At 34.6% G+C, this 19,374-nt stretch overlaps 1 protein-coding gene across 3 annotated transcripts; it reads right to left on the reverse strand.

Moving 5' to 3' along the window:
* Positions 1 to 3,219: 3,219 nt before the first annotated feature.
* Positions 3,220 to 6,093, reverse strand: LOC109166992. Of its 3 annotated transcripts, none has more exons than XM_019315892.1 (6): positions 5,972 to 6,093; positions 5,513 to 5,776; positions 5,393 to 5,426; positions 5,066 to 5,106; positions 3,484 to 3,543; positions 3,220 to 3,395 (listed from the first exon to the last, which is right to left on the reverse strand). In XM_019315892.1, exons 1-6 carry the CDS (start codon positions 6,035 to 6,037, stop codon positions 3,339 to 3,341), a joined length of 522 nt encoding a protein of 173 aa, XP_019171437.1. In that variant the 5' UTR covers positions 6,038 to 6,093; the 3' UTR covers positions 3,220 to 3,338. The 3 variants fall into 3 exon arrangements, 2 of the variants coding, with proteins under 2 accessions (XP_019171437.1, XP_019171435.1); XM_019315890.1 differs by having other exon boundaries at positions 5,066 to 5,109; XR_002051764.1 differs by having other exon boundaries at positions 3,342 to 3,395; positions 3,484 to 4,249; positions 5,066 to 5,109.
* Between the last annotated feature and the right edge of the window lie 13,281 nt (positions 6,094 to 19,374).

Raw genomic sequence — 19,374 nt, forward strand, 5'->3', positions numbered from 1 at the left:
CAAGGGCCCCCCACACTCCGACCCGACAGAGCATTGTGGGAAGTTGTAAATCACGGTGACTCAATGGTTCAGCAGACAGGGTCAAATGCTGATACGCACAAGGAATCTGCCCACTTTGGACATAATTCCCGCACTGCCGCCGCCGAGGTTCAAACCTTAGTCTCTTCTCCCAAATACTACCCACTAAACCATTGAGCTAAGCCTGTGCGGGTTAAATAATAGGTAATTCTAAGTTTACAAATGCAAGATAATATAGTCAAGATTGATTATAATTGTCAATAAAATAATTGTATAGGTATGGTTGAAACCAAATACGGGACATAAGGGAGAACAAATAAAAATTAGGGCATAAAATATTAAATATATACTAATATTGTTTGAGAAGATTCCGACATTAGGATTTGTGGTTAAGTTCTATTAAGACTTTAATATTAGAATTAGATTAATGGTGTAGTTATAATTCTATATTAGACTTTAATAATTAAATAAATTCGCTGGTCAAATCCCGCTAGTATAATCCGCTAACGCTAACCGCTAACTGCTGATTGTCAACCAAGGACATTGCGAGGTAGTTCTCACTTCAATTTGTTGTGTGATTTGAATACTCTCTTTGTCACAAAATCTCTCAAAGTAGTTAATATTGTTGGCTTTATTAATTATATTTTTTTAATTTTTCATGGCACTACTGGAAATTATGAAATTTCCGACCACCTGAAAGTGATCTTAAATCAATTCGAAAGCAAAAAGTGGTCGGAAATAGCAATAATGGTTTTTCCGGATACCAAAAGTGGTCGGAACAAGACTTTCAACTTGATTTAAGATCACTTTCAGGTGGTCGGAAATTCCATAATTTCCAGCAGTGTGGTATTAATAAAATACTTGGTAAATAAATATATAGCATTATTTTGTATTATAACTTTGATATTTAATTAGAAAAACAGTGCACAAAAAAGATAATAGATAATGTAGTGAATATAATCCATTGATGAATTTGAATGTAAAAACTTTACATTTGAGAAAAATAAAGACAATATAACTAATGAAAATATTTCTTTTAATTAATTTATTGATAATTAATAATTTTTTTTTCACTGAATAAAGACATTGTAAGGATAATGTAGCGAATATAATCAATTAATAAATTTGAATATAAAGAATTTTTATATTGAAGAAAAATAAAGACAATATAACTAATAAAATTATTTCTCTTATTTAATTTATTGATAATGAATAATTTTTTTTTTTGAATAAAGGCATTATGGACACATAATTATAAATTAAAGAAATGCATATGTATTATTTTTTGTTGTAACTACTAAATTATTATTTATATAATTTAATAAGAGTAAAATAAAGTACTAATTATGCCAACTTTGATTGGGATGAGGTTCGAATATAAGACCTTTTTCTATTGAAATCAATGAGTAAGTTAACGGTGAACTAACGGCAATTCTTAAAATTTTAACGGAATTAGTAACGGTGTGTGGGTATTTTAGGAAATTTTAGTGTAAAATTTAAATCTGATCAATCTTTCAATCAATCTGAGTCATTCATTTGATTAAAATCTGTGACCGCCATTTTTTCTACCCATTATAGGCCTAACTCTCTTGGGCTCTTATTAGTATAGTAGATATATATATATATATATATATATATATATATATATATATATATATATATATATATATATATATATATATATATATATATATATATATATATATATATATATATATATATATATATATATATATATATATATATATATATATACTGACCTAGGCATTACAGTATAACATTGTTGGGTTGGGCTTCCCTCCTATGTGAAAATAGCTCATGTTTGGACCAACCCTTTTTGTATCCACTATATATTTTGTTTGGACCTCCACTCATCTTGAGCCATAATTATTATTATCGTTATTATTATTAAATATATAATAATATTAGGGATTATGAAGAGTTGGATGTTAGATCTAAATAGTCTAACTGATACTGAACAATAGTATACGAGAGATCTGACCTCGTATGAGCGGAAGCGATAGCCGTGTATCTCCAGCCATAGTTGATGTTCCTGTTGTGTTGCCTCTTAATGGTAGACCGTTAGCCATGTTTTGCCTCAGACTTGACTCAGAACCCTAGATGGTGTATTGGTATCTACTGAGCAGTCTGAGTACCGTAACTGAATGTGCTAACATCAATCATCCTGTATCCCATCAATCCATGATTATATTAGGCACAAAGTTTAGTGGACTAACAACTTCTAGTTATTCAGTCTAACCAGACCACTTAATAAGACTAGTCCACTTGCACCACTTAATTAAGGCCCTAATATATAATACGGAGTATATATTATTAGGGAAAATCTTTCATTGGAAACTAGGAGTCCTTTGGCATCTTGTGACTTTTCATGTTCTTCATTCCCTATAAATATGCTTAGGGATTTTGGATGCAAGATGGCCACTTGACACACACACACACATGATATTGATTTGGCAGTAGTGCAAGACAGTAGAGAGCAGTGAAACAAAGCCAAGTTTCTTTTGCTTCTTTTTGTCTCTTTGGCCGGTCTTGTGAGGACATTCTCTACTACTTTTAGCGGCACGACGACAGCGTGTTCGGCGGGTTTTGTCGCACGTTTGATGGATTTGTCGTGAGGTTTGCCGAAGATCTTGGGTACTTTCTTCATCAAATATTTGTCGTGAGGTTTGCCGAAGGTCAGCTTGTTTTTTCCAGGCATCGTTTTGGGTAATCGCTTGTTTGTTCCAGGCATCGTTTTGGGTAATCTCGTAATATTTGTATTCTTTTCACCTTGCTTTGTGGTGGTTGAATATTTTAAGTACGAGTTGGTATCCTTTTTAGGTCTGTGAAACAATGTAGAAATATGTGACCTAGAATTATTGTATTTGATGCTTTTGAAACTTTGTACCCAAGATTTGTTATAATGGAATTGTTGTTGGTGGTGGTCCATGATTTTTCCCTGTGATTTTGAAGTTTTCTACGTAAATCTTGTGTCCCTTCCATTGTTATTTATTTTGGACTATTAGGCTATTATGTTATCTCGTATTTGTGAACCGTGTCGGGGTCTGTGATTTTCATTGTCACAGGAAGTGGAATTTTTCCCAACAAACATAAATAGGGGAGAAACAACCATGGTAGATGTTCGTGCAATACAAAAACTTTTTCTTTTTTCCGTTTAAAAAGGCCATAAATTAACTTCGGCCTGAAAATTTACAAACAACATCAATAATCAGGTAATGCTCTGATGCAGTTCCTAGGACACAAGTGGGGGAATAACACTTCAATAACCAGTTTTCAGAATTGTTGCCCCATGACTATAATTATGGTGATGAGCGTAAAAACTTCCGAGCAGCATCCAAACTCAGTTCTTCATACACCTGAAAGCAAAAAAAGAAGGTCCATGGTTGAAAAGATGAGAGATTTACAGTGACTGCATCTTCCTTAAACTACACAAGTTGTACTTACAAGTTTCTTATAAACTTCTTGAAATGCCTTGCAAAACTTTTCTGCTTCTTCTTCACCAACCTGTAAAATTTCTCGACTAACTGGAGTTATGAGAATGAGAGCAAGGGATGCTCTAAGCCTCTAACACACAAAAGATTACACAAGTGATATATGTGCAAGACTCCCACACAAATAATACTTGATATGTATATTATTTATTACAGTATATAATTTAGCTATCAAAATTATTAGGTATAAGCAGCAGAGTTTGCATATAAATAAGTATTCACCCTTTTCACTATGTAGAAGAAACAAAAACCCGACCATCAATAAAAAGTACACCTACCCAAAAGACTGATACCGATCCATCTTGATGAAGAAAGTAGATGGGATCTCAAATGGACTATGTTTGTTTCACGTCAACATTTTTTTCCTGGGTAAATTATGTATTTCAATAAGAAACTCCTTTCATAAAGCTAATAGTCACTTAAGCATGGGAACTTAAGAAGAATCTTCTTCCGGTGCATGTATTGTGATATTAAGGTTTCCATATGTTTCATAAGACATATAACCTACCATCAGAGGTTTTCTCTGAAAAGTCTTCAGAGATCCTACAATTAATTCTTCATCCACTTCTCTTTTTCCTTGAAAGTGCTCAAACAAATCATTTCATCATCTAGGCAACTTCATCCTCCTTCAACTTTAATGAACCACATGACACAAGAATTGCCACCGTGCATCTTCGCTTTCCAACATTCATTACAAATAAAAGACTCAATGTTGCATCCTGAAAGTATTTCTGCATAATGATCACTTCTCTGTAGTGATACCTTTGAACTTTCATCATCTTAATTTAATTTACTATAAATCTAGTTACATACTTTTTAAGAATATACAATTAAGTTACTCCGTATAATGTTACACTATATATATATTTTTTTTGGTGTAAACCACGAGGTGGTCCGGGTCTTTCTCTGTCCGTTTAACGGTCCAGGTCAACCCCACTAATCCCCGTTCGCTCCGAGAGGCACGGGAGGTGGTCCGGGTTTTAATGTTACACTATATTAAAACCGTAAAGTTTAGGATATGTGAGTCTTGTACAGTTGTTTATCAACATGGACACATTAAACAAAGTAGGATTTGATGTTTGACTAATGAAACCAATGATATCAGAAAAGTAAGAAAGGAAGTGGCTACACTATCAACAAGAGTTTCGAGCCTTGAAAAGACACAAGTCACTGAAAGGAATATAATGATGATGCAAGAAACTAAGTTCCCACTGTTGAAAAAATTATGGTATAGATCTGAAATTTTTAGAAAGGGAAGTGGTAAACCAATATAGATTCCATCTAATATTATTGTAACAATGTGAACTCATTGCACATGCTAGAGAGCCTCATGAACCAATAGAAGATTCATAGCAAATTAGCAACTAGAATGGAAAATGTTACTCATGCTATATGTATCAGGTAGCAAAGATTGCTTATAAAGAGCTAGTCGGAGCCCATTCAAGTAAATTTCCCAATCAGCTAGAAAAGGATGCAAGGGTAGGCTTGCCATCAATAATCAAGGAAATAAACAAAACAAGAATAAGAAGACAAACCTGTTTCTCAGCAGCTTGCTTCAGTTTGTCCCAAAATGAATCTCCTGTTACATGACAAACAATCTAGTTAACCAAAAATCTCAACCATATGAGACAAAAACTAATTAAAATATGAATATAAATTACAGGTCTGCACCCAGTGTTTCTGGATCCACATAACACTTAAAAATTGTACTGGAGCAAAAAGGAATGTTAAGCTGAAATGCAACACAAATCAGTGTGCAACTTCTTTGCACTGATACATTTGAATTAAGTAATAAGTAAAAAATAGGCATTTTCCAGTCTATTGAAAAGGTATAAATGCTTAATGCAGAAAAAATATAATACCATTGCTGTCGATTTCCGCTTTATTCATTTTTTCCTGATAATGAACTCTTTGATATTAGAACCCCATAAATGATAAACCTATAAATCAAACTTGACATCTAATGGATATTCTATATTTACCACAAGCTCTCGCAATGATTTTGATGTCAACTTTCTGGATGATCTTGATGGAGTCAAATTTCTGGATGATCTTGATGGCGTAAAATTTCTTGATGATTTTGATGGATTCAGTTTCTTCGACGATTTTGACGAGTCCAAATTTCGCGATGACTTTGATGCCTCAATATTTCGCGATGACTTGGACGACGTCAAATTCTTCCCTGATTTAGACGCCTCCAAGTTTCGCGATGACAACGACGCTGATAACTTCATCTCAGTTTCAAGCTGCAGGATGTGCAAAGCTCAGAAGTGAAAACAAAAGCATAAAAGGATGCAAATTTTATAAATGTATCGGACACTAATTTTGCATTTCGGTGTAATCTGAAACCAAATTTGATCTAGACTCCGGAATCAGGGTACCCTGCACGAAGATCAGAGTACGTGGCATGCATGATAACAGAGAGAGGTAAGGTGGTTTACGTCGTAATCGCGAGTACGAACGACCGCGAAGTGCTCGAGAAGGCGGTGGAACTCGAATTCATCCATGGCCGGAGCCGCTACCTTCAGATTATAGCTTCAAAAGGGTTGAGTAATCCCTAACACTTAACAACGGTGACAAATTGGGGTCTTGAGATTGAATCTTGTCAAGATCCTTTTAGTTGCGTATTTCATCCCTCCCTATTTCATTTCATACTTTAATTACAACACTACTATAAAAATCTAAATTTTTACGTCATTAAATTTTCGATTTTTTTTTTTCAAAAAATTAAATTCGATTATTTTTTAAAATCAACATATATAATTATTTTTTAAATTATTTTAGAACAAAGTTATACATGTTACCAAGCACCTTGTGTTCAGATGACATGTAATAACTCTTCCATATGGGAGGTCATGAGATCTAGGTTGAGAAAGTATTAGGGGGTGTAAAGAGCCGAGCGGCTCGGTCAAAGCTCGGCTCGAGCTCGGTCAAAATCGAGCTCGAGCCGAGCTCGAGTTCAAATATTCTAGGCTCGTGGCTCGTCGAGCCGCTCGCGAGCCATAATTAAATAAATAGATAAATATTATATATATATATATATATATATATATATATATATATATATATATATATATATATATATATATATATATATTACTTAAAACTCGCAAAGTAAGAAAATTCTAAATCTTGAAGTTTGAACTTTTAAATTTTTTATTATTTATGTATGGATAAAATAATATTTACTATTAATTAAAATATGAATTCAAATATATCAAACTCGATATTAAAATAGAGCCTGAACTCGAGCTCAAATCGAGATTGAACTCGAGCTCAAGATTGAGCTTGAACTCTTGAGCTCGAATAATCGAGCTACTCGAGTCGAGCTCGAGTGGCTCGAAAAATTGCCGAGCTGAGCTCGAGCGGCTCGAAAAATTGCCGAGCCGAGCTCGAGCATCATTTTTTGAGCTCGAGCCAAGCCAACCCAGGCTCGAGCTCGGCTCGGCTCGTTTACACCCCTAGAAATCATGTATGAACAGATACTACAATGTAATAGAGTCAGTAGCACTAAAAAAAAAGTTATACTTATTGATTTTGGGAAAGAATCTACAGCTTTATTATTATATTTTTTAAGCACGTATAACATCTACTATACTAATAAGAGCCCAAGAGAGTTAGGCCTTTAATGGCAATCGTTATACCATACACCATGTTGCACGTAGGACTATGCGCCTATCTGTTAAACGGTGTCGTTTTGAAATTTCGCCGTTAGTGGCATTTGACGGGACGAACGCCTCTCCGTCCGTCCGTCCAATATATATATATATATATATATATATATATATATATATAATATATATATATATATATATATATATATATATATATATATATATATTATATATATATATATATATATATATCAGGCCTTTCTTCTTCACAAAGTCTCCATCACCACTCTCAAGCATTCAAAACCGAGCACTATTTTTCGCGAAAGACAGCAAAACCCGCAAAGTCTGAATCCTTCACCACATTCCTCTGCAAGAGCAATACACCAGCGTGAGCAAAGGTGAGCATAACTAGGATTGCATAACACTATGATTATGAAATCCAGACATTCATGATATTACTACATTATGTTAATATAGCAATGTCAACTAGGGTTACATATTACTTAGACTTGTGTTTATTCTGATATAAGATTATGTACATTAGTGTTTTCAGTTGCTATACCTCATCATAGATATCCGCTATTCTTATACTCAAAATTATGTGTATCCTGGTTATATATTATGTGTATTACTTCATAACATTATGTACATTATACATTTGCATCCCTGTAAACTTCTCAATCCCAATCTATTGTCTGTCTGGTTTTAATATTAGTGTTACCTATTACTTAGAACTATGTTATGTGTATTATGTTATTACAACAATGTCAACTAGGGTTACATATTACTTAGACTTGTGTTTATTCCGATATAAGATTATGTACATTAGTGTTTTCAGTTGCTATACCTCATCATAGATAACCACTATTCTTATACTCAAAATTATGTGTATCATGGTTATATATTATGTGTATTACTTCATAACATTATGTACATTATACATTTGCAACCCCTGTAAACTTCTCAATCCCAATCCATTGTCTGTCTGGTGTTAATATTAGTGTTACCTATTACTTAGAACTGTGTTTATGTGTATTATGTTATTACAACAGTGTCAACTAGGGTTACATATTACTTAGACTTGTGTTTATTCTGATATAAGATTATGTACATTAATGCTTTCAGTTGCTATACCTCATCATAGATAACCACTATTCTTATACTCAAAATTATGTGTATCTTGGTTATATATTATGTGTATTACTTCATAGAATTATGTACATTATACATTTGCACCCCTGTAAAATTCTCAATCCCAATCTATTGCCTGTCTGGTGTTAATATTAGTGTTACATATTACTTAGACTTGTGTTTACGTGTATTATGTTATTACAGAAATGTCAACCACTACAACCACTAATCCCCGGAGATCTCCAAGAAATAAACATATTGCACCTACATCAACACCTCCAATCACTACTGATCCTACGCTACGAGAAATTGCCAAAGAGGGTAAACGAAGGAAAAATACTGCTACTGCATCAAAAGGTGCTGAAACAGATTATGAACCAGCAAATGTTGAAATCAGAACAGATACCAATGATGACCCCAAGCAGCCTACTGCCAAAAAATAAAAGACAACCCACACCTGTACAACTGCCCAACATAAAAAAAAAAAAAAAGAAAAAAAAAACCAAAGAGGATAAGAAAGGAGGAAAAAGAAAAGAAGAAAAAACCAAAACACAGTGATTACTTGGCTGTAAGGACCTCCCCAAAGTAGCTCTGTGCACTTGTGAGCAGTTTGAGCCTGGAACAACACCTAAGTTGTTCGAGATATAGGATTTGGATCCCTTTTAAGTGCAACATTTTCTTCATATGATGGTGAACTTCTGAGATACCTTCTTGAGCGATTTGATGTTGGTAGATGCTCGATCCATATGGAAGAGGAAGAGCTCCTTCTAGGAAATGATGATGTACATTCAACACTTGGTATCCCCAAAGGCCAACAGACTGTTATAGAGGGTGAAGTAACGAGCAAAGACCCACAGTTCAAACACTTGGTTGCACTTTGGAGAGAACGGTGGGGAATAAAGACAGGCGCACCAACAACGAGCCAGATGCTGAATGGGATCATTGAGAGGCGTGACCATGGCGACATGTTCAAGTGTGATTTTATAATCTACATTGTTTCCACACTGATAAAAGGTTTCAAGAATATGTTTTGCAACTACAAGCTCCTCTATTCACTGCAAGAAGTCAGCAAAATCAAAAACTTCAACTGGTGTGCTTACACAATAAGATCTCTTGTTGACACCACCTCATCATGGAGAAGCAAGCATGAGGCAGCCTTCACTGGGCCTGCCACTTTCCTAATGTTATGAACTTTGTATGTTGTCCTACAACTTTATGTGTATTCTTGATATATATTATGTATATTATAGTTTATAATTATGTACAATTTTTAATGAAGTTATGTGTAGTCTACTATGTCATCCTGAACATTATTAATCTGAACTGATATTAATTTTGAGTGGTTTATCTTTTTTTTTCTTTTTGTTTTGTTTCTCTATTTGAAGCTGTCATACTTAGACAAGGTGCAGGTTAGAGGAGAGATAGTCAGAAAGAAGATTCCTACAATCACTTCATGGACTTCAAGCGATTTGAGAGCAAGGGTCAAGGTTGAAAGAAACATAGGCGGCTTTGGAAGGGGGAAAGTTGTTGAATACATCCCAGTTGCACAGCAGCCACCACCTCAAGAACTGCAACAAGGTCAAGAAGTTGAAAAGGTCACCAAAGCCTTGAAGAAAATGACCACAAGCATTATGGAGTTTGGTGAGGTCATGGCAGGGGTTGGGGCAAACACCTCTGTCATTGATATTATAAAGAATGTATTCAGCAACTTATCCACCAATGCAAACCTCACGCCAAGCCCGAATCCAACCCCACCAGAGAGCCTGCTACGTGATGATGATATATACAACCAGCCAAGTTTCTCGGATGCAGTTGCTGAACTTGAAGCGGCATTCATGGCTACATTGAAAAACATGTCGACTCCTGACATACCTGCACCCACATTTCATCTACTAACGCCAACTGGCCCTGATGCTACTACACCAAACATACCTGAAGAAGTAACAACAAATGCAACTCTACCCGAAACAACACCACCTCCACACGCACCAACATCAGAACCACAAGCAGCATTTGCACCAACATCAGCAGCAACACCATCAGCAGCACCCAACACACCACCACCACAAGCAATGGAAGAAAATACAACACCAATGACCCCAATTGCAACAATCTTGGAGAAGTTGGTTGATGACATAGCTGATGGGTCAACACAATCACTACCAGCCCCAGAACAACAAACTCCAGACCAAATTGAATTTGATAGGTAAAACTCACTTATCACTTAACAGTATCATTATGTGTATTTAATCTAGTAATTATGTACATTTATTTTTGGTTCAGTTTAATATCTCATCAATCATGAACCAATTGTGGTTATGTATATTGCTTTAATATTTTATGTGTATTCTGCTATAATATTGTGTACATTTTTAGCTTTATTAATTATTTAATCATGCTATTATGCCTATTGCTTAAAAGTTAAAACATGTTAATAATTACTTTTCTGTCTCTACAAAGCATCATGGCTGAGTCTGAAGATGAGGTTGAAGATGTCAATGTCCGGAAAAGGCCACAGCAAAAATTCAAGAAGTTCCCTCTGGCCTATCGATCCCCATACTGGACAAGCAACATTTCAAAGCTCAAAAATGTTTCAGCCAGGGAAAAACTGATCTCGGACTATGCGTTCCTGCCACCAAATGAAGAGGAATACCCTTCTTTGTATGTATTTCTTCTATAACTTATAATAATAAATGTTTTCAGTTGCTATACCTCATCATAGATAAACGCTATTCTTATACTCAAAATTATGTGTATCCTGGTTATACATTATGTGTATTACTTCATAACATTATGTACATTATACATTTACATTATGGGGCAACAATAGATTACTTTACATTATGAACTTTAATTCCATACATGTGCATTATTTTAAGATTTCAAAACGTAATATCAACTTGTTTTGTTTATTTCCAGTGAAATGTTGTTTTCTGCCCATGATCTGTTTGCAACAAGAGAGGACTTTGCAACACTGGCAAGTGGACAACTAGCTACAAATATTCTGCAGATTTGGGCACAGAGATTGACCATGATTGATATGAAAAGAGCAATTGATCAGCCAAAGAGGATCTTCTTCTCAGAGGCTGCTTATGTAAGTACATGTCTTGAACTAAACATTTTTTTAAACAATGTACTATATGACACCCAACCTCTTCTTTACAGATGACGCTTGAAAATGTTGAAATAAAAGCTAGGAATATGAATGTAGGTGACTTCTGTACAAATATTGACTACCAGTTGAGGGGGACTGCTATTGATATAACTGATGCAAGTCTTGTAAAAAAAAAAAATCAATATACCTAAGTATATGAATTCTAAGATTATTGAATTTATTTTTGTATTTGAGACAATTTGTTAAATCCCTTTTAATTATTCATTTCAGGTTTTCTTTACACTCTTGAGGCACAATCACTACTACTTAATGTGCTTTAACATCCCCAAATCAAAACTTCATATCATTGACAACAAACTATTGCCTAAAGAAATACCAAGTAAAAACAAATATGAGAACTGCCCAGCCAAATTGGTAAGATATACTAATACTGATATTTAATATCTATAACCTATAGTTTAATATCTACATTACTCAAATTAATTAAACACTACAATTACTATATTCTGCAGAAAACAACTTTCTACAAATACCTCCAAACAAATAAAAACTCCCTTGCTAGGAAAGTCAAGAATACTGAAGTGGAGTGCATTCAAATGCCATGGCAGGATGAAGAGAACACAACAGATTGTGGCGTATATTGCATGCGCCACATGGAAACTTACAAAGGGACTGAAGTAGACAAGTGGGACGCTGGTTTCACGGGGCTCTTGTTTCTTCTTATTTTAACATTACACATGTTATCTCTTGTTTCTTCTTATTTTAACATCTATCTTTTTTTTTTTTTTATTGTAGGTTGCTTTCATTACGTCACTTAGAGCCAAGTATGCAGCAAACATACTCATGTGGAAAAACAATGAATACATGGAAACAGTTAGGCCAAGGGACATTTACAAGAAATTAAAATGAAACTATTAACAAAAATCTGTAAAAAAAAAAAAAAAAAAAAAAAAAAAAAAACAATTCTGCTATTTCAAGCTCATATTTACTTGTATTTTGGTTCAGTTTTGGAAGTTTCAGTTGATTGACTATTAGCAGAAATCTGTATAAAACCCTTTTGGTAATCCAAGCTCATGTTGACTCGTATTTTATATTATTCATATTGCAATATAGTTTTGTGCATAATCAATGCAAAGACTACACAAACTATAAACTATTAAAAAAATTTACATAATCATATAAAGTAATACACATAAACCATATAATGAATACACATAAACGTTTCAAACAGTACACATACTAATAAAAAAGGTCTGATAAATATCTTTGTTTCTGGTAAGTTATGCAATCCAACACCCTACTGAATATAATCCATTCAAAGAATACACATAAGACCAAGCATATCATTTCCCTGTACTGATAACTGCAAATCTAAAAAAAAATGTATACAAATATATAAAAGTAATGAACAGAAATAAAAATGTACATAGTCATATGAAGTAATACACATAAACTATATAATGAATACACATAAAATTTTAAAACAGTGCACATACTAATAAAAAAAAAGTCTGAGAAATATCTTTGTTTCTGCTAATTTATACAATCCAACATCCTACTGAATATAATCCATGCAAAGAATACACATAGGACCAAGCATATCATTTCCCTATACTGATAACTGCAAATCTAAAAAAAATGTACATAAATATATAAAAGTAATGAACACAAATAAAAATGTACATAATCATATGAAGTAATACACATAAACTATATAATTAATACACATAAACTAACTTTTAAAACAGCACACATCATAATAAAGGTCTATTTTATTACTGCTGAGTTATATGATTCAACATCCTTCTGTACATGATACATATAACTACGATGCTTAACACTACCATATGCTTTGATTATCCTCCATAGTTGTCATTGTGCTAACATGACAAAAATTAGAACCTCCAGAAACTTGGATGCACAAGATATCCATCACCAGCAATATTTGAAATATCATCCTCAACTTGAGACTGAACATCACATTTTATTTTGGAAGCAACCATATGTGCAAGATGCTTCCGTCCCCTTGCTTTGTTATATTTCTTTGAAATAACACTGCTCACCCTCCTATTTCGCAACCCTTTCATCCGCCTAGTTGATGGATCCTTTATAACACCACTTGACGATCCAATGTCACATTCTTCAAATAAACTACAACCACATTCAGCTTCAAGTCTTCTCTTTGCATCTGCAATTGCTTCTTCACAAATCTTCCGTCCTTCGATATTTTCTTGACTGTAAATAGCAAGTCTATGAAATTTCCTAATGATTTCTAATAGCCAAATAGAAGATGAAACATTACCACTATCAACTCTAGACATTATATCAAAATTATCATCTTCAACGACTTTTTTAGTCCACCTCTTCAAAATATATTTCTCAGGAACTTCAGAAACACAATGCACATTTAAAATGCGTAAACAATGACAACACAAAATCCCCAATTTAGTGAACAATTTGCAACTACATCCAATGTCCATTTGTCTATTGTTAAAGTTCACTTCATGCCTAATAATATCAACATCAGGCCTCCAAACATGATACTTGTACACACCATCTTTCAACATCACACGCTCTTGATAGCATGATCCACCTTTCAAAAATTGTTCTTCAAACAAATAGTATATCTCAATTGTATAAATTTCCCTAGCATGCAACAGAATCTTAACATTATCCATCACCATTGTAGGTACACCTTGTGAACATCGAACATCTTCCCCATTCTCTCTACTTCTCCACTCTGATATAACCCCAACAAATGAGCTATAAAAATCACACAGTCCAGAAGTCTTAGACAACCTTCTAGAAATAGAGTGGTTTGTGGTCTCACTCCTTTGAGAAGATAAAATCCCACCCGAAAAATAATCTTTATTAAATGCAGGACACCATTTTTCTCTACACCCATAAAGCTTTTCAATCCAATGATTATTGTGACATTTATATGTTGAAACCATCTTGAAATAACATGCCATATATATATATATATATATATATATATATATATATATATATATATATATATATATTAAAGTAAACCTACAAACATATCAGGATATCACATACATAACCTACTAATATACATAATCTTATACATGAATACACATAAACTATCAAAGTAATACACATAAACTTGATCCAAAAAATTAATTCTGTATTCTGTAATATATAATCTAAAAATAATCATTCTATGATAAGCCAATATAAACTAATAATATATATAAAAAAAAATAATGAAGCATAAATCAGACACGTACCTTGTCCAGTAAAATTCAAACTCTGCCTCTATATCCGTATACTTTAGCAAACAATTGAATATATCTAAGAAATCTTTTTGATTTCTTAACCCTTTAATGTGCTTCTTTGAGTTCTCACCAATATGCCATATACATAGCCGATGTCGTGAACTTGGGAAAACTTGAACAGTTGCAGCAGCCATAGCAGCACATTGATCAGTCATTATACTTTGTGGACTTTTGTAATCCATAGATCTCAAAAATGACTTAAACAACCATACAAATGACTCAGTCTTCTCATTCATAAAAAAACCGCATCCAAACATGACATTCATGCAATGGTGATTCATGCCAACAAAATGTCCAAAAATCGTGTCATATTTGTTAGTACGATATGTTGTATCGTGAACTAACAAGTCCCCAAACAATTCATAATCTCTCCTCATTCGTCCATCTCTCCAAAAAAACTACACAACCTTAACTCCAAATCCACCTCAAAATCAAAGTAAAAATCCTTTTCACTTGACTGCCTTCGTTTGAATATTTCAATCAATGTGTAACACCCCCTTAAAAACATGCTATTTAAAAAGCCTTAAACATGCAGATAACTGAACTAAACAACAAACACAGCGGAAGACTAAAAGATAGATAGATAGACATAATCCAGAACACGGGGTGTTATGCCACGTTCACCAAAAGGATGAACGCACCGGCAACATCTGCAATGTTTACATCTAAACCCATTGTCTCAAAGTTCTATATCTAAGCTGGCACACAGGCCACAAAACGAAAGGGAGAAGCTATACTAGCAAGCACTAGACCGCGCACTCGTCTAGACATCACCTGAAAGAACACAATAAAACATGGGACGATGCCCGGTCAGCGAATAATGCTGGTAACCCACCAATACATGTGAAATAACATACATAGGTAAGATATACATTTGTAAAGACATTTTCGAAACGGAATACATATATATAAGTCAAAACCAAGAGTAATCGTCAACACAAGACTTAACACTCTCAACAAGAACACGGGAACACATCCCAAGACCACAAGGACAACAACAACTCAAAAGGATAAAGACAAGACCAACGGCAACACATGCCTTTGTGACTACACACGTCACAAGAGAAGAACTCACAACAACGGCTACACAAACCCACGTGACATCACCCATCACGAGTTGATATGCCTTCCTTATGCCCGGTTCCAACCTTATGGCTACCCCCAACCTTATTTCTAGTTCCAACCTTTACCTCTAGGACTCCTGTACACCAAGTCCAACCTTATTCCCCCGGGAACTGTCGTTCCCCCTCCAACAGTCCCTCCAACAAAATCACCAATTTCATAGTACACGAGGGTACCGATCACACATGACAACACATGCCCTGGATAACACATGTTATCCCAGAAATAAACACGTGAACCTTACACAAAGGCCACAAACTCCATAATCACGTCACGGCCACCACGAGGACCGCTGCAATACCTTGGTGACTAGTGTCCCATACCACTAATCGTGCAATCCAAGTAAAGCCACACACACATCACACCACAACAGGAATCAATCAACGGATCACAACGAAGATATGAAACCATACTCAATCAAGGAGTGGATCATAGTCCAACAACAACAACGATGAATAACACAAGTTATCATAAACCAATCGGAAGGTACAAACAACACACACGCTAGCATTTAAACACCGAACTAGCATGCTCATCAAACGGGTAAACCAAAGGTAGTTTCGAAGAACACACAAGATTCATCACGGTTCAATGAAACATAATGTTGAACGCTTAGCATGATTCACAACACCAAAACCTACATGGATTCCTACCACATAGTTCTAGACATACGAAACATCAAGAAGACACTCAAATAGTTCCACAAAAGAACAACGGGAACTCAAAAGACCAAATACCGAGTCAAAAGAATCACGAGGAACAAATCCCCGCCATCATCAAAACATGTACCCGCGGGTAGGCCCCTACCCGTGGTTCCGCCCGCGTGTACAGGCCTCCATTTCCTTTGTACCCTGCGGGTGGGCGGCGGGTTGGACCCCTACCCGCCGTTCCGCCCGCGGTTACACACCTGTACTAAAACAATCCCTTCGGGGATTTTCATCTCCAAACTCAAATTCAAGTCCAAAACATGCCAAATCTCACCAAATACAACAAAGTGACTTGAATCAAAGGAATAGCCAAGCAATGACATACAAGAACCCTAAACACAAGCTCTAGATATGCATTTTCACAAGACAATGCATAAACACTCACATTTCATAGCAAAACACATGTAGAATCCAAGAAATATTCATATAGGTAAGCAAAATAGGTTTTGTAGAGCATGGGTTACCTCTTGTAGACTAAAGACTTCACTTTACACCTCAACAAGCTCCTCACTAGGCTCACCTTCCAAACCCACTTCAAGAACATACCAACAGATCATAAAGATCCTATCTTTAAGAAAATACACCTTAGATAAAACCAAAAACACAAGATGAACTTAGATCTTACCCTCCTAGATGCCCAAATATATGAAAGGTTGAATCTTGGAAGCAACTCTTGAAGTTTTGGCAAGGCTCCAACTTGGCTTGGAAGAAAAGCTACTCACCTTTTTAGAGAGAAGGTGGAGCTAGATTTTTAGAAAGTGTAAGGAAAGAATGAAGGTGGTCTACTAGGTTAGGTTACAATACTAACACCAAGTGAAAGGTCAAGAATACCCTTACAAACATAAGGAAGTGTAAGGAACAAGGGAACTCCTTACAAAGCTCAAGGTACAACTTTGACTTTGGGGTTGACTAGTCAATTACTAGTCCCCAACTATTAAATTTCAGGAATTTAAGGAATTAAATTACAAATTGAAATAGGATTAATTACTTAATTAATCCCTTAACAGAATTTGGATTTCGGGGTGTCACACAGTGTGTTTGAGTCAGTCTCATCCAATTTGTTCAATGCATCGGTACATAAAGAGTTATATGCATCCCTACTCGTAAAACCAACAAGTGGTGATCCCCCTGATTGTGTTTTAAGGAATCTTACACCATCTGCAACAGACACTCCACTGCTCTTCAAATCAGTATGATAAGAAATATGATTCCTAGACACCATCCTATGTGACCTTAGAAGGTAACCCTTGCTTGGTGGAACCAATTCGTGATTATGCAACTTCTCATGCTTCGAAGCAATCCACATCCCATTCTCATGTAAATCGAATTGGACAAATGCACCGCAACCTGTACGACCATCAATTTTAGAATAACACCCTTTTCTTGTAATCCTTTTAAATCCATCCTTCGAACAATGAAACATCTTCGTCTTCATTGTTTTTGTAGCAGAAGTATATCTTTGCTTACCCCTCCTCACACTAAAACCTACTCTAAAAGCATAGTCGTTATACATGTCATATGCTTCATCAACCGAACACACTGACATCCCTACCAAATCCGGATCAGCTGCAAACCACATACAGTTTAAGTACCCCTACTATTAATGTACATAATACGTAACTATAATGCACATAAACACATAGCACAATATACATAATCATAAATATATAAAATATCTTTTCAGTCCATCTTACTATGACATTGAATCCTAAAATCTACACAATTGCATAAAAAAAACGCACAAATCAAACCATATAATGCACATAAAACATCCCTAAATTAACACCTTCTAGTTAGACCATACTCACATCCAATACAAACACAATCAAAAACACCAATCCTATACCAATTCTCATATAATTCAACGAATCGGTTTCCCATGCGAATTCAATAATATTCATCACACAGCGAAAAAATACAAAATAATCTGAAAAATCAAATATAAAAACCTAGATTAACTTTCTCTGTATCTGCCACTCGAACCGGATCAGTTAATTGCTCTGTCTCCGCCACATGCTGTTGCGCAATCGATTCATCCATGTCTTAAATCCAATAATTGCGAAATATAGAGCAAATCGCAAAGATCAGCTCGATTAATATGGTCGTCCCTACAGTGTTGGTTTCTAATCCAACAAATCCAACAAACATGTTCGAAACCATCACTTTAGAAACCCTCGCTTACTTCCCTTTTCTTAAAACTTAACGGCGGCAACGGAACAATTAAAAAAAAAAAGCCGTTACTTACCAATGTCATACGGCGTCGTATTGAAGTTGGGCGCACATAGAGTCATACGCCGGGGTGTATGGTATAAATTGCCCTATAATGGGTAGAAAAAATGGCGGTCAAATTTTTTAATCAAATGAATGGCTCAAATTGATCAGATTTTTATTTTTCCTTAAAGATTTCCTAATTATCCTTAATGAATATGATTATCCATTAACTTTTCCGTTAAATATTATCTTTTCCGTTAATTTCTGTTAGTTCACCGTTAACTTAATCATTGATTTCAATATGAAAGATCTTAGGTTCGAACCCAAACCCATAATTAGTACTCTATTTTACTCATATTAAATTAAATAATAATCTAGTAAGTACAACAAAAAATAATACATATGCATTTCTTTAATTTAGAATTATGTGTCTACAATGTCTTTATTCAAAAAAAAAAAATTATTCATTATCAATAAATTAAATAAGAGAAATCATTTCATTAGTTATATTGTATTTATTTTTCTCCAATATAAAAATTCTTTACATTCAAATTCATCAATTCATTATATTCGCTACATTGTCCCTACAATGTCTTTAATAAAAAAATTATTCATTATCAATAAATTAATTAAGAGAAATAA

The sequence above is a fragment of the Ipomoea nil genome, unplaced genomic scaffold (genome assembly GCF_001879475.1).
Source record: "Ipomoea nil cultivar Tokyo-kokei standard unplaced genomic scaffold, Asagao_1.1 scaffold3142, whole genome shotgun sequence".
Lineage (NCBI taxonomy): Eukaryota > Viridiplantae > Streptophyta > Magnoliopsida > Solanales > Convolvulaceae > Ipomoea > Ipomoea nil.

Coding starts and splice junctions, on each gene's coding strand:
- LOC109166992 (XM_019315890.1), bottom strand. CDS start 6,037: ATGGATGAATTCGAGTTCCACCGCCTTCTCGAGCACTTCGCGGTCGTT. Junction 5,427..5,512: donor AATCATTGCGAGAGCTTGTG/GTAAATATAGAA, acceptor GTTCATTATCAG/GAAAAAATGAATAAAGCGGA. Junction 3,396..3,483: donor AAGAAGTTTATAAGAAACTT/GTAAGTACAACT, acceptor TTTTGCTTTCAG/GTGTATGAAGAACTGAGTTT.